Source organism: Oryza brachyantha, chromosome 3 (genome assembly GCF_000231095.2).
Source record: "Oryza brachyantha chromosome 3, ObraRS2, whole genome shotgun sequence".
Lineage (NCBI taxonomy): Eukaryota > Viridiplantae > Streptophyta > Magnoliopsida > Poales > Poaceae > Oryza > Oryza brachyantha.
In genome coordinates, this window is record NC_023165.2 from 11,645,578 (window position 1) to 11,661,120 (window position 15,543).

The 15,543-nt window shown below is 42.8% G+C and overlaps 3 protein-coding genes across 5 annotated transcripts; 1 reads left to right on the forward strand and 2 right to left on the reverse strand.

The window, feature by feature from the left end:
• The first annotated feature begins 958 nt into the window (after positions 1-958).
• Positions 959-4,795, forward strand: LOC102702459 (protein IQ-DOMAIN 14-like). Of its 3 annotated transcripts, none has more exons than XM_040522669.1 (6): positions 959-1,240; positions 1,937-2,075; positions 2,194-2,511; positions 2,745-3,002; positions 3,856-3,987; positions 4,083-4,795. In XM_040522669.1, the coding sequence occupies exons 2-6, from the start codon at positions 1,992-1,994 to the stop codon at positions 4,773-4,775; spliced, it is 1,485 nt and encodes a 494-aa protein (XP_040378603.1). In that variant the 5' UTR covers positions 959-1,240; positions 1,937-1,991; the 3' UTR covers positions 4,776-4,795. The 3 variants fall into 3 exon arrangements, with proteins under 3 accessions (XP_040378603.1, XP_040378606.1, XP_040378604.1); XM_040522672.1 differs by having other exon boundaries at positions 2,197-2,511; XM_040522670.1 differs by lacking the exon at positions 959-1,240 and having other exon boundaries at positions 1,709-2,075.
• A 339-nt stretch (positions 4,796-5,134) lies between these two features.
• On the reverse strand, positions 5,135-7,509 carry LOC102714357 (probable diphthine methyl ester synthase). Its single transcript, XM_040522673.1, has 7 exons — positions 7,263-7,509; positions 7,041-7,165; positions 6,706-6,935; positions 6,144-6,183; positions 5,806-5,897; positions 5,363-5,569; positions 5,135-5,226 (listed from the first exon to the last, which is right to left on the reverse strand). Exons 1-6 carry the CDS (start codon positions 7,410-7,412, stop codon positions 5,382-5,384), a joined length of 825 nt encoding a protein of 274 aa, XP_040378607.1. The 5' UTR covers positions 7,413-7,509; the 3' UTR covers positions 5,135-5,226; positions 5,363-5,381.
• Positions 7,510-9,691: 2,182 nt separating this feature from the next.
• Positions 9,692-12,862, reverse strand: LOC102702742 (protein TIC 62, chloroplastic). Its single transcript, XM_006651323.3, has 9 exons — positions 12,400-12,862; positions 11,962-12,074; positions 11,822-11,875; positions 11,628-11,712; positions 11,087-11,192; positions 10,885-10,971; positions 10,708-10,805; positions 10,510-10,619; positions 9,692-10,054 (listed from the first exon to the last, which is right to left on the reverse strand). The coding sequence occupies exons 1-9, from the start codon at positions 12,860-12,862 to the stop codon at positions 9,989-9,991; spliced, it is 1,182 nt and encodes a 393-aa protein (XP_006651386.2). The 3' UTR covers positions 9,692-9,988.
• Between the last annotated feature and the right edge of the window lie 2,681 nt (positions 12,863-15,543).

Consider the following 15,543-nt stretch of genomic DNA (forward strand, 5'->3'; position numbering starts at 1 on the left):
ATTTAAACATAGTGATATTTATATTTTTGGAGCAAAGTAAGTCCATCCAAAACAAATTACTTCAAAAATAAACTTATTTTAGGGACAAAATGGAATAACTAAAAATTACCTTATTTTAGAACGTAAAAAATATCATACAATTGCGTCTTTTTGGATTGGAGTACACAAGAAAGGGTAGCTCAGCGCAACCCTTGTTTTCCATAAAATATCACTTACTAGTACTAGCTCTATTTTAAAATATAAATAATTTTAGATTATTTAATATGAACTATGAATATACTAAAAGACTTTCTTAGTCACTTCAATTATTAATTTTTAAAATGATTAGATTTTAGAACTCATTGGAGTGATTGAATAATAAGAATCAATAAAAAAGGTGGTCTACATTTAAATATTAAAAATACTTATATTTTAGAACGAAGGAGTATTGTTTTTGTTTATGTACCAAGTGACAATCTTTGTGTTTTTCGTACAATCTGCAAGGAATACATGTGTTCTGAATTTCTGAAGTTCCATGTCTCACTGTAAACAACTCAGCACAGTTAAGCTCAGGCCTTGTTTCCAAAAAATTTTTCCAAAAATATCACATTAAATTTTTGGATATCTAAATAAAGCATTAAATATAGATAAACCAAAAAACTAATTGCACAGTTATGGAAGAAATCTTGAGACGAATCTTTTGAGCCTAATTAGTCCATGGTTAGCCATAAGTGCTACAGTAACCAACATGTGCTAATGACGGATTAATTAGGCTCAAAAGATTCGTCTCGCGGTTTCTAGGTTAGCCGTGAAATTTGTTTTTTCATTCGTATCAAAAACCTCTTCCGACATCCAGTCAAACGTTTGATGTGATGTTTTTGCCAAAAAATTTTGGCAACTAAACACCACCTCACATGAAGGCTAGAAAGGAGGGTCTCGAGGTAAGCAAACATGGCAGATGGCGCAGGGCGTTTCACACCTTGCCAAATCTCAAGGGCTCTTTGCAAATGCTCCATCTTGTATAAATTGAGAGAGAGAGAGAGAGAGGTCTTGATTCATGTGGGGTTCTCTCAGATGGTGAGCATGGCCTGCTGGCTTTCCACTGCAAATCGGTTCCTCCCACATATGGCAGGCAGAGCATGATCTGCCATACATGAGCATCCTGTCTGTGTCATCAGCTCCACACCACAAGCTGCTAGCTGCTTGAGGCCTGAGAGTGAGAGTCTCCGCTAGCACCACTGCCGTCCAGTTCATCTGCCAGGTACTCTCATCTTGGCACTTGATCTCAGTTCTTCTTCTGGTCTCAAGACTCTCATGGTTGATTCATTTGATTGTGTTTTCACTTTCCTCTTCTTCCTGCTTCCATTGTGCTCTTTGTTTCAGAGTAAGTTCAGATGCAGTGCAAGTTCATGTCATGTTTGGTTGTTTGTTTGTTTGTTCAGCTGCCATGAGATGTTTTTCAGATAGAAACCCTTCACATTCTGCACAGCAAAGTAATGCTGCGATTTGTCGCATCAAAAGTAGGCATTTCGGGTTGGTGTTTTAGCGTGATTTGTATATGGAAATTAGCAGGTGACACAAGAAAGCACCCAGCTAACCACTCACTGGCTTAGCCTCGAAATGGCTCCCACCGAATGATTAAAAACTGTTAAGCATGAGATTACTGACAAACGCATCGACAAATCCTCAAATCGAATCCAATGCAGCAGTCCTGCTCTGAATTATATTATGTCTTTTTTTTTCCGTTTCTTGATTCCTTCGTTTTGCGCGGACACTGTCACATTGACGAACAGTGGCTTGTGTTGGCAGCAAAGCGCCCTCGTCCTGCCGCAGCTTTCGTCAACATTTCCTTGGATCTTACGATTGAGACATGCGAGCTGCTGCTACTACTCCTACCAAATTTTGTTTCTTATTATCCACTGCATTTCTGGTAATGGTGATGCGTTTCTTGCTTCAGATTTCGCTCGGTTCAGACACTGTCGAGTTGTAGTGACTCCGCTGCTTCTTTGGACATGGAGAGGAAGAAGAGGGGATGGTTCGAGCGCATCAAGAGGCTCTTCGTCTCCGAGCCGAAGCAGAAGGCCAAAGTGGAGAAGGTTTGCATTGATTCTTGGCACAAAATCTTGCCGAAATTTGGCGAGAATTTGTTAATACTTGATTGGTTGATCGATTGACGATGAGTTGAGCTGACGAGGTGGTGGTGGTGGTGATCAGAAGGTGAAGAGCAAGAGGTGGATGTTCGTGGGGAAGCTCAAGACGCAGAATTCGTTCGCGCTGCCGGCACCGGCGCCGGCGGCGGCGGTGGAGGAGGAGCAGATCAGGCAGGCGGAGGACGAGCAGAGCAAGCACGCGATGGCGGTCGCGCTCGCCACGGCGGCGGCGGCGGAGGCGGCCGTCGCCGCCGCGCACGCCGCCGCCGAGGTGGTCCGCCTCACCGGGAAGCCGGCGGCATTGGCGCCGGCGACGACGCCGACGCCGTCCAGCCACGCGCACGCCGCCCTTATGATCCAATCGGTCTACCGCGGATACCTCGTAAGTATAACAAACAACCTCCATAGCAAAAAAAAACACAAAATTTTGCTTCGAAACTGCAAAATTTTGTGCCATTTTCAACTGATTTTGCAGCAGATTGATAACCATAATGTGTTCGTATCAATGCATAGGAGGATTTATGCTCTGGCCAAAAGTTACTAGCTTTTTTTTTTCTTTTGCTGTTGCTATACGTGAACGTGAATTTTCTTTTATAAAAAATTAATTATTTTTAGGCGAGGAGGGCGCTGCGTGCGTTGAAGGGGCTGGTGCGGCTGCAGGCGCTGATCCGGGGGCAGGCGGTGCGGCGGCAGACGGCGGCGACGCTGCGCGGCCTCGAGTCGCTCATGAAGATCCAGGCGCGGCAGCGCGCCAGGGCCTCCGCCGCCGCCGGCGACCACCCCGCCACCCCACCGCCGGCCGCAACCGACGGCATGGACGCCCTGCTCCGGCGAGGCCGCGAGCTGTACTACGCCGCCGCCGCCGCGGTACACGTAAGTTACTACAGTACTACTACTGCTGCTGCAGCTGCTAGTCGTCGTCGTCGTCGTCGTCAAGAACGCTTCTCGCCAGCAGCTGGTACTTTCCATCGGGTAGTGGCAACGTGCGAATGATTTGGCCCCGCACATGCGCGGCATGTGGTGCTGCCACCGAGAAGGGTGGCGGCAACGGCAGACGGCGACCCGGCGCGTCACGTCAGCATCTGTCGTGCGCGCCATCATCGCCCAGGACAGGACGGTCCGTCTCGCACACATGCACATGCATGTGGTCGATTCCTTCCCGTTGCTGTTCCTTCTTGCCACACTGCCCACACACACACTCACACATCACACAACATTTTTTTTTGCTTTTTGCACCATCGGTTGCTGTCAGCTGGGCTCTTCTTTTCCTACTCATCGGCTGCAATCGCGTCAATGTGCTACTACAATTTCGCATATTTCGGTCGGGGAGCCAGTGAACGAGTTCCTAAAATTTTTTCACATCGCATTAAACTTTTGGACACCTAAATAAGACATTAAACATAGATAAACCAAAAAACTAATTGCACAGTTATGAAAAAAATCTTAAGACGAATCTTTTGAGCCTAATTAATCCATGATTAACCATAAATGCTACAGTAACCAACATGTGTTAATGACGGATTAATTAGGCTCAAAAAATTCTTCTCGCGGTTTCTAGGCTAGCCGTGAAATTCGTTTTTTCATTCGTGTCTGAAAACGCCTTCCGATATTCGGTCAAACGTTCGATGTGAGGTTTTTAAAAAAATTTTGACAACTAAACAGTAAACACCACCTGAATGAACTGTCTACTACTGGAATCTGAATGCGGATCGGTGGATGGATGCAGGAGCAGCAGCAGGGCAAGGGGTGGGACAGCAGCACGCTGTCGAAGGAGGAGATGAGCGCGATGAGCCGGAGCAGGGAGGAGGCCGCCCTCAAGCGGGTCCGCGCGCTGCAGTACGCCTCGCTCCACCAGAGCGTACGTCACCTGCTCCCACGATGAGGTCTCTGACAGCAGCGGGCCCACTCTTCAGTGGCTGACCAGTGGTTTCCGTTTTGATCGGTGGCATGCAGGAGAAGGCTGGGGTGAGGAGGCAGCCGATGAGCAGGGAGGAGATGGAGACGCTGAACCAGCGGTGGACGTGGCTGGAGGAGTGGGTCGGATCGCAGCCGTTCGACAAGGACATCCCCGTCGCGCACCAATCTCCAAGCAGGGACGGCACCGACGACCTCCCCTCGCCGGCGCCGGCGCCGGCGGTGCTCCGCTCCAGGTCCAGGGCCGACAGGCTCGCCTGCGTCGGCGACGACGACGACGGCGGCGGCGGCGTCGACAGGCAGCTCGGGTACTCGGCCAGGCGGTCCTTCACCCGCGCCGGGAGGCGCACGCCGGCGAGGGACGACGACGCGCCGCCGCTGTTCCCGGGGTACATGGCGTCCACGGCGTCCGCCAAGGCCAAGTTCCGGTCGATGAGCACGCCCAAGGAGCGCTCCGGCGTCGCCGCGGCGGACGCCTACTCCGAGCAGTGCTTCCCGTTCGCCGACCGCCTGCTGTCGCCGATCCCCTCCATGTCGCCGATCCCCTCCATCGCCAGCGACATCGTCTTCGCGAGGTCCAGCCGGCCGTCCGCCGCGCAGCGGTCGCCGCGGGTGAAGGGGCCCATGACGCCGACGAGGTCCCGCTCCCGGAGGTCGCCGGGACGCCACAGCTTCGGCTCCGAGGCCGCGCTGCACCAGCTGCAGATGGAGCAGTACACCCCTATCCGGTGAACAAAATAGCAAGCCTGTCATGCAACGAATGATAAAAAGAAAAATTCATGTTTTTTACTGTTCATCCTCTGCAACTGAAAGGCTTCTTCCCAGACTCAAACTGAGCTGTGAGACTAAAGAAAGCAAAAAGATTGATCTGAAACACAGCGCAGAATATTGGACAACACAATCGTCCAGGTTACCATAATTCATTCATGGGTTTACAGTTGTAGCTAATGTTCCGGTAACCGGTTCTTGATGAGTAACACTATCTCAAGGTGATTTTACATGAACACATTCGAACATGAGCTCACACAATGTAAACAAGGTTCAACACTTGAGAGCACTCAGTATCAGTGTCAGGCAAAAAATATAGCTGATCCCAGTTTAACTTACACACGAGAAACCAAAGTGTCGATTGAGGGGAACTATAGGCCTGGCCACCTGGGATCATATATCCAGCTACAAGGCCCTGATTCAAAATGCGGGGGCAATGAGTACTGGGCCAACATTACCCACAGAATATAAGGTGTAGAAACTGCTTTGCAAGGAATGAAGCATAAAAGTATTGATCATTTTTTTCATTACAATAAATGAGTAAAACTCACATAAAAGCACATCCATTCATCAGGACTTGATCATGTAGAATTCTATCATCTCTTCTTCCACAGGATGCGTCTCTCCCACTATGATGAGGCAGTGAAGGGGCAGGCCAAAATCAACATCTAGTAGTTTCTTCATAGGTCCAGCGACGATCTTTTGATCATCACTTCCAAGGCGAGCAACGCCTATGCATAGCGAATCCGCACCATATGCTGGAAACAAGTGATCTTTAAGTGCTAATCTCAAACTAAGAGCCACTGTCCTATGAAAATTAGAACATCTAAGCACCGTTAAAACATCTAGCAATAGTTACGCTGCAGGGCATCATTAAGTCTTTTTATAGACTGGCCTTGTTAAGACTTTAAATAGATAAACTCATGTTTTTGAAGTGCATTTTTTCAGAGAGAGCTGACATGGGAAAATTAGTTCAAAGGTTCTACAAAAGTACCAGATCCCTCACGCAGTTCCTCCACCTCCAAAAGCTGACTTATTGCAGTGTTTACATTCATGAACCTTGGTGGTTCATACACTTTCTTTCCTCTGAAAAAAAAATGAGCAAATTAATATAATGACAAAAGAAAGATATATTCTAAATGGCAATGAAAAAGATTCAACTGATGATCCATCATGCAGAATATCAAACAATCTTGGAAGAAAGAACATAACAATGAGAACTTCCAAGAACTTAGAAATGAAACCTCTAGCATAGCGAATTGAATAATTCTTAGAGGAAATGTAGTTCAGCAGGGCAGATTATTGAGAGTAGACAGGAAATTATGCAATTACCTGCATAAAGACTCGAGTGTTGGCTCCTTAACACGAATATCTGCATTTAATAATAGAACCAATCAATTTATCTTTAATAATGATAACACTGAAACCACTCACGGTAACAAGGACAAAAGTGAAAGTAGTGCAATAACTTGCAGCTCCAAATCTTTCTCTTAAGGACTATTTTTTATAGAAAAAAGAGACGGTCAATAAATATGATGTTTACATATTATTCTAGAATATGAAGTTCTGCATGTAGAAAACCACCATAGACATGTTTATTGGACAGTTCAGGATCAGCTGTTGCTAGAAGTAAATTACAGGAGATACTAGTTATTAGCAGTCAATCCAGATCACCGTGATATAAACAATTTTACATGTTCAATATTCAATAATTATTCCTTGTTACGTTTTAAACATTGATTGCATTTACCAATATAAGAACCAAGATCCAAAACCGCAAATATAAGGGAAAGCTAACTGCTGGCTTACTTCATTAATAATGATGAATTGCTTACTTAAGAATTTCGAGTTTTGACTACTAGTACTTTGTAATGGTCAAGCAAGCATGACGAACCTAGTAAACAAAGTGTGTGCAATCCAAGTCGTCGATTGTTCTGAATCTTCTCATAGAAACTGTCTGGTCTCCATGTCTCTGTGAAGAAAGGTATAGAGATGGTCTCTCCGTAGCGGTAAAGTTGCAACCCACAAACCCCAACTGCGTTCATGACAGACGCATTGTGGATCACCTTCACTTCCACCCCCATGTTCTTGGCACGAACGACCAGATCAGTGTGTGTAGTTGCCCTGCAATTTGGCATTAAAACAGAAATAAGCCGAAAGGTTCTTGCACATGAACAAGTGCTAGAGCACATTAGCACAGCACACAAAGGCTCTCAAAGCAGCCATTACCCAAAAGGGTCGCCGACGACGAGGAAGGCGACGTCCGCGTCGGCGGCCTCGCGCAGCATCTGGTCGGCGCGCTCCTCCACCATCTCGCGGTCGGCCACCGTGATCTCCTTCTCGTACAGCTTCTCCTGCGCAGGAGAACGGCAGAACGGCGGCGCGTGAGCGGGGGACTGGCATTTGGTCGAACAGGTGGCGGGCATGGGTCAGGGGGAGGGCGGAACGCACGAGGTTGGAGAGCGCGGAGGGGTCAAGGCCGAGGGAGAGGAGCGAGGTGTAGGCCTCCATGTAGACCTTGGCGCAGCGGCGGACGGCGTCGAGCCCCCGCACGGTGATGTCGCGCTCGTCGCCGAGGCCGAGCCCCACGATGTACAGCATCCTGTTGCAGCGTTTGCTGCTCTCTCGGCGAGCTGGCGGCGGGCGGCTTTCGGCGGGTCGGAATGGGGAACTCTCTCTGCTGGGCTTTGGGGCTCTGGGCTCTTTTCACTTCGTTGTTAGTGGTCAATTTGCTAATTTGCATTCTCAACTAGTTTTATTCTAGAGCTTTTATAGTAACGTCTATGTGCTATAAGATAAAGTTATTTCTCTATATCTATGTACTTATTTTAATCAATTATAATTACGGAAGATACGAAAACTAGGGTTATCTCGCTAAGTGGCTAGCGCGGTGCTATAGAGGGACACCGAGAAGATCATGATCGAACCATCATATCAGGTACCAAGGTAACAAGGCTAGGGTCGGGTTGCCGAGAATAGGTCGATAGCCCAACGCTCAGCACCCGCTCATAGGGCGTCTGTGTAAGGGTAGGTGCCCCTCTACAAGAAGAGGCTGCAGAGCGAAGGCCGCTTGTACAGGTATGCGGTTTAATGTCGTGATATTAATTAGGATAAGAAGGCTCTGTATTATTTGGGGAGAGGATAACTTCTCTAACTTTAAGTGGCTAATACGAGGATCATACATCTTTATGGGCCTATATGCTAGTGACATACTTCACATGGCAGAATGTCAGAGTAGACACATCCGAGGGGCAGGTGAGAAATGTAGTTGAAGGTGCATACTCCCATTAGTCAATCACGTCCTCATTACTTGTTAGAGTCATGTGTAGCTGAATGGAATACTTGTCTCTGTGCACACGTTATTGGTCTTAGCATTGGCCATATATAGGGACAAGATGTATCTATTAAATGACTCACTAGAAAACACCTGTAGCATTAATTAGGCTAAAGTAGTTGCTATATCCTCTTCAAATTATAAAAGGAGGGTCATGCCTAGAGGGAAAAAGGGAAAGAGACCTAATGGTAAACCAAAATCATACTAAAACCACAAAGAGTAGGGTTTTAAGTCTCTGTGCAATCTAAATATGTATACTTTTTTGACTCTGATCTCGATTGACACTGCCAGCTCTATTCACATCAAATACGACCCCTGCCATCATGTCCCCTAGGCCGAACCCAAAGGGGTTTTCCACGATCCCCGCTAGAGAAGTTACTATGCGATGATAACCATTTTTCATTTAAAATTTTCATCTATATTATTTTATGAACTAATTATAACATCGTTGCAATCATCTCCACTTAATTTATTAATAACCCATATTATTGGCATAGAGGGAGTAGACGAGTAGTTCTTAACTTCTCATATTATTGACATTTAAAACAAATTATGTTACTGAATATGTATAAGATAACAAATAGACTATCATTCATATTATTACGATGATAAATAATAAAATATTCGAGAGTGGTCATATGGAGAAAGGCTCATAGATCTTCTAGCTAGCACCACAAAACTGGTGGGCTAGCCAACGCAGTTTCAATGCTCACTTTTTTAGAGCTTATTCAGAACATAGGATAGGAAAATCATACGAATATGAAAGGAATTCATGTGAGAAACATAGGAACGAAAAACACAAGAAACTGGAAGGAAGAATCATTCGGATGGACATGAGAACATACATAGGAAATATACAGTAACATCTTATTAATCATTTGAATAGGCATGCAAATAATTGATACTGGCATACTACTATTATTCTGTTCTTGTTTGATAAGCTATTTTGTATTGATTGATTGCCTTGGGCATATGCAAAGGAATCGAAAAAAAGAGCTTGAAGTGGATGGAATTTTCCTATGTTTTCCCCCTAAAACCAACCATGAGGGAAACTTTCATTTACTTTTCCCGTAGGCAGCTAGTATGATCGGAATGATAGGAAAAGAAAATTTTCCTATGAACAGTACTCCTCCAAAATCCCATGAAAACCCTGAAATCCGAATAGGCCCTTAATAAATTTCGATACAAGAGTTCCTCGTCTAATATCCAACGTTTGTTTCTTAGTGGTCATATATGGACCTCATGGTTAGCTTGGGATTAGCATGTTAATGAAAGAATTTGAACATTTACACACTAATTGTTCTAGATTTAGAGAAAATTGGTCAGATACGCAACAGGTATAATTGGTGCAGAATATAACTATATAAGTAACAAATTGTGCATATAATTCAGTTAGTTATCAACATTTCAGTAATATGGAAGTATGAAACCTCCATGGTTGGCTTGAGAATTAGCATGTTATTGAACGAATAAGATTTACACTGTAATGGTTATAGATTTTTAAAAAAATTGGTCAGATACGCAACAAGTATAATTGCCACCAAAAATCATCCCCAAACAAACAACTCCGAGAACACAATCACATATCTGCTGATTCTGCTTGACTCATGCCAACTACAATCAACGTGGTCATGAGGCTAAAAATTGCTAAATCTCATTACTTGAACAATGCTAATTATGCGTTTCTTTATTTATTTATTTTAAAAAAGAACTACAATCAGCCTATGCTGCCTCTATGAAATTTCACTAAAGTACAATACTATGCAAATAATACAATGCAGCAGCGTGCGTGAGTGTGAGCTATTATTGCCTATACAATTATTACAATGTATACACAGTGCTACTAATTTGATTGAACAGCTCTGAACTGTTCCTTCCATTTCTCTGGGTCGCTCCCAGGTCCTTCGCCCTGAAGTAAATAATTGACATGCCCGTTCAAAAGGATAAATAAATTTCATAAATAAGGAGGCAAGCTACTTCATATGCAGTGAGATATCTTGGAGAGAGTAACAATTACTCTCTCTGTCCAAATATATAAGAGATATTTCCCTATTTAAAAAGATTAAGGATAAGGAGAAATGACTACTATACCCTTATTAAAATGAGTGGTGGTTTGAATAAGAGGTTAGGCCCCAACCAAAAAAGAATGAGAGGTTAGATAAATGTATGATCAGAAGAAATTTGAATGAAAAGTAAGAACAAGTTGAAACCTTAAAATCTCTTTTATATTTGGACAGAGGGAGTAGTAGATAAAAGAGACAGCTTTTGTATAACTAAGTTGAACCTAACCTTTAGACAAAACCAAATTTTATGTCTCAAAAAGAACATGAGGAATGCCAGAAACCACTTTGGAGGCGTGAATACCTTCACTGAGTTTATCTCATATATTTGTCCTTCTGTAAAATCAATGTCCAAAGCTTGGACACAAGCTTCTGCCACAACCAGTCTGCTTGCTTCTCCCACAAGCTTGTCGCCTAATAGGGTCAATGATGAGAGGTACAACCATACAAGAATAACATAGGTTAGCAACAGCAGAAATCCACAAATAACAAAAGAAGTTACCTTGGCCCATGACAACTGCCCGTCTTTCTCCAGCGGTAGCTTTAAGAAGTGTGTTAAGGTCATAAGAAGTGTAGGGTCCATCAGTCAATCGTCCAGGTCTGCAGTGCAGATAATATCGTGTGAGAGGAATATATCCGTTATGAGGCCATGAGAAGGATTTATGTGCGCAATATACACCTTATTATGGTGAAAGGTATGCCTGAATTTTGGACAAAGTCCTCTGCCATCTTCTTGTACTTAAGCACACCAAAGAGATTCATGATACTGAAAAATGCATTACACGAGTGAATGTTAAATTTCTGACACTTCAAAGACTAGTATGACAATAGGAAGTTCAACTGTAAAATACAGGTTTTTTATTCAGAAATCTGTGGTATACCTCCATGGTAGTTCGTTGTATTTAGTAACACCGATGGATGACACCAAAACCAGTCTCTTGACTGTCCGTGGCATGGCGCTCACTAGATTTCTGATGCCATCCCAATCTAGAAACAGAAATAAAATGATATGTACTCAACAAAAGTAACAGGACATTGTTTGCTCACCATTGCATATATGATATTTACACATCATGGACAATACTAGATCATAATGCGTCACAAAGATAGATCAGACTCTATACATCTATGGACCAGGTATGACTTTCAATAGTAGCATGCATTATCATGATCAACTTAAAACACATGTTTAACTCTGTGAGTGGGTGAGCCAAGATCTCGAAATATGATTAGCAATTTCCTAGCACTCTGCAACCGTTGACAATTCAATTCTTAGTTTCTACATAGCACAATCAAACACTTTTAGGTTTTTAGGCTCCTTAAGTATTATTTCCCTGAGATTATTCATCACTTTTGCATTTTCATAGAACAAAGAAACTTTCTTTTGAAAAACTTCATTGAAGAATCTTAGGCAGTACTTACCTACACGTTCAGGAGTGTTATCTCCATCCCAGCGCTTTGAAGGGAATGCTGTAGTTCCAGTAGTGCAGATAACATGCGTAACTCCCTGTGAAAAGAGATCCCTATATTTTGATTTATTCAATCATGCATATATTAAAACCCAACAGACCCTCTACTATTTCAGCTTCAGAACAACAAGAGATAAGAAAACAAACCTCAAATATTTCTGGATCCAAATCCGCAGCATCTCGTGTGTCTGCCTTGTAAGTCTTCCATGAAGTAACAAATCAAATCATATGAGCAAAATTTGCAAGGGAGGAAATATAATGTTCAAGCTCTCTGGATGTAAGATCACCTGAAATACACTCTCATCTTGCTCGCCGAATAGGGTCGCTGCCTTTGCAGGATCTCTTAGCAACAACCTTGTCTTAATGTTCCTGCTCAGCAAAGATGCCACCACCAACTGCCCTGCAAGGATCTGCATAATCAATATCATAGACAACTGCAGAGCAGATAGTTTTCAGACTGGCCTAAAATGCAGATCACATGCAACCTTTTTTTTATATATAATTGTTCTAGGACAACTCTTAAGAGCATCTCCTAAGAATTTAGGAGCAAAATTCACCCGATTGCATGACATTTTGTACAACAATGTGCAGCTCCATTAGGGAAAAAAAAACATTCAATATCTTACTCAGAGGAGCATATGTAACCTTGAACTACCATCATGGATTCATGACGAGCTTGACAGAACTATACTAACTCGGGATAGCAGAGATGTCAATCTCCTTACCTACGCCGCCGGTCCCGCCGACGACGAGAACCAGCTTGGACGAGGCGTCGGCCGCCCCCTCCGCGCCGGCCTCGCCCGACCCCACCGTCCGCCGCTGCTGCACGGCCTGCGGCTCCTCCGCCACCGCCGCGAGCCGCCAGCTGCAGCGACCACCCGCCGCGGAGGACGCGGGCAGCGAGCAGCACGTCGGGGCCGCTCGGCCGCCGCAGGGTAGTAGGCGCGTGGAGAGCGCGGCGGGAGTAGTGCTAATGCTTAGGCAGGCCATCGCCACCGCGCGGGTCTCCCTCGCGCGCTCGTTCGAGCGGGGGCGGGGAAATACTGGTGGCGTGGGCGAGGGCGAGGCCGCGGCGGCGGCCACTTGGCGGCAGCTGGGCCAGGCGGCAGGCGGCGCGGTGGCCCGTGTGGTCCGGGAACCGCGGCGCGGCTCAGCCACAACCCGGCGTCGCCGCCGATGAGGCCGCATCCGACGGGCGATCCTTCTCCACGTGGTGTAGCTGTGACCGTAGATGGGGAGCAAACAGACACGTGGAGTTTTTTTTTAACTACTCCATCCGTTTTACGATGTAATACTTTTTAGTTATATGTTAAATCTAGTTAAGACTAGAAAGTTTTATAATATAAAATAGATGTAGTAGCAGGAAACCGTGTTGCGACAGAAATAAACAAAACTATAAAAACTATAAAACCCCAAGGCTCCTCTGTGACAATGTTGAGGATTAAATGACCTCTAAATGAGCCAAATATAAGGGTAAAAAATACACAGAAACAATATAGTATTTTATTTTATTTTATTTTATTTTCAAAAAGGTTGGAAAAGTTTCATATCTATGAATCCAGCTATTTAATTCAGTGTCATATTCAATACAACGCTAAGAAAATTACAAAACTAAATTTTAGAAACTTCAACCATATCCAAATATGTGTAGCATTGGTTGAAAATATTAGTCATATCAATTTAATGATAATTTTATTTTATATTATTAGAAATATTGATTTAATGTTAATTTTAAAAGTGACAACTATTTGCCTTTTACTTTGGGAAGATATTTTTATTTTATTGGTTGATTATTGTTTCTACTGATAATGAACTTTTGTATGTGCTTATAGACACCTTGATCGGGTATATATTGTGAAATATTGCATAGTTTAAGTAAATCTAAACCATTCTAACATTCTGATTGTGGAGATTGAGCTGGTGCCAACAAAAATTATTATTTTCAAGAAAACATGAATTCCTATAGTAAAAAGCTGTAAGAATATTTACAAATGTATCCTGCATGATTAGGGCCGCGTTCGGCAGCTAGGGGGTAAGTTAAGTTATCTCTGGCACGAAAAACATAGTGATAGATTAGTACTTGATTACTTAATTATTAATTATTTAAAAAATATAAAATATATTAATATGATTTTTTAAAACAACTTTCCTATAGAAAATCTTTATAAAAAATACACCGTTTAATAGATCGGGAAACGTGCGTGTGGAAAATGAGGGAGATAAATTAACTTGAGGGGGGCAAAGAACGGGGCCTAGGCATTGTGATGGCTAAAATGGCTAGCGTTGAACGAGCTGCTCTTGGTGCTATATGCATACAAAAATCATTAGCAACGACGAAGAACTACTCATAATAATTGATTATGTTTCTGCTATGAGACCTTGAGCAGTGGATCAAATAAGGATATTAGGACTATAGGAGAGATCACGGTCAGAGTGGCAAGATGCATGCAATGTACTACTAATAGGCTGAATGGGAAGTGATTAAATGATCTGTTTTCTTATTAATTGGATTGTCTTTGGTTTTGTGCAAATGGGTTGCTATTTCAAATGGTTTGGATTAGAGTGACTATTAGAGTGACTATGGGGACAAATGAATTGCTATGGAATAGATATATTTGGTTGGATGATTTCATGTTCTAAATAGATTTGATCCGTGAAGGGCAAATATATCCCTTTAATTAGGTAACCAATAGATAAGAAAAGACACATGTAGAAATTGATCAAAATTTACACAAAGTTGCTCTTATACACAATAAGTTACCCTACCAATTTTTTAGCCAAATTTGATAATTTTTATAGTATAAACGTGAGTTTAAAAATTTTAGGTCCGAGTTTATACCAACTAAATGGGTACATCCATTAGGCCAGAGTGGATTGGACCTATTTTAGCCAAATGATTTGGTACGGATTGGACTAATGTTGAAGTTAGATTGCTCGGGGTTAGTTCTAATGAAGAATAATTGGTGTGAGTTAATTTGGTGGACTGCCCATTAGCAGTGTTAAGACTCTATTTGTTTCAGCTAGACATTTATTGTAATATTGATTATTGAGTTGGATTATTATAAGCTAAAGTAGAAAGAAACGACAAATGTATGTAGTTATTTTAAAGTACCCAAGTATAGTACTCAAGTATAGTGGGTCTTTAACCATGCAATAAAAAACATTTGGATGAGCTTCTCAGACTATAGTAATATGACATCTGGATTATAATAATTTGTTTACAATACTCTATCTATTGTTTCAGCTTACTCCTAATAAATTAAATTATAATAATTTCAAGCTGAATAAAACCATGCTTAACTCATGTCACGGCGGAGCGGGACCGAGAGCCACACGAAACAAATCAATAGATGATCTTACGCAATCACACCCAGAAAACAAACCAAATCAATACAATATTCAGTACTAAATTATTGACAGAATGACAGCCCCATTATGAAAGTACCAATTCCAATCTCAGACGCCTCCACTCGATCATCTTCCTAGAGAGAAGACGATGACTCACCAGGCAACGAATCGTGGATACATGCACAAGCACAATACCTACTCGGATACCACATGCAATAAACCGATGATGCCTTAAACAAAATATACAACATAACTGGAAATAGATTCGTACTTGATACATACGAGGTGTATGTACAGTAGGACATAGCTCTGCAGGAGGACTTATTCCATCAGCACGTATGCATGCAAAAATATATATCTAGCTAGCTCAACGTGCGTACAGTACGTGGGAGTGAATTTTAAACTATTGAGTTAACATTTACTCATCTATTACATGCTATCTTAATAGTTATTAATTTTTTTAAAAACATATATATTAATATAATATAAATCACTCAATAAACATGTGAGTTTAGATATAA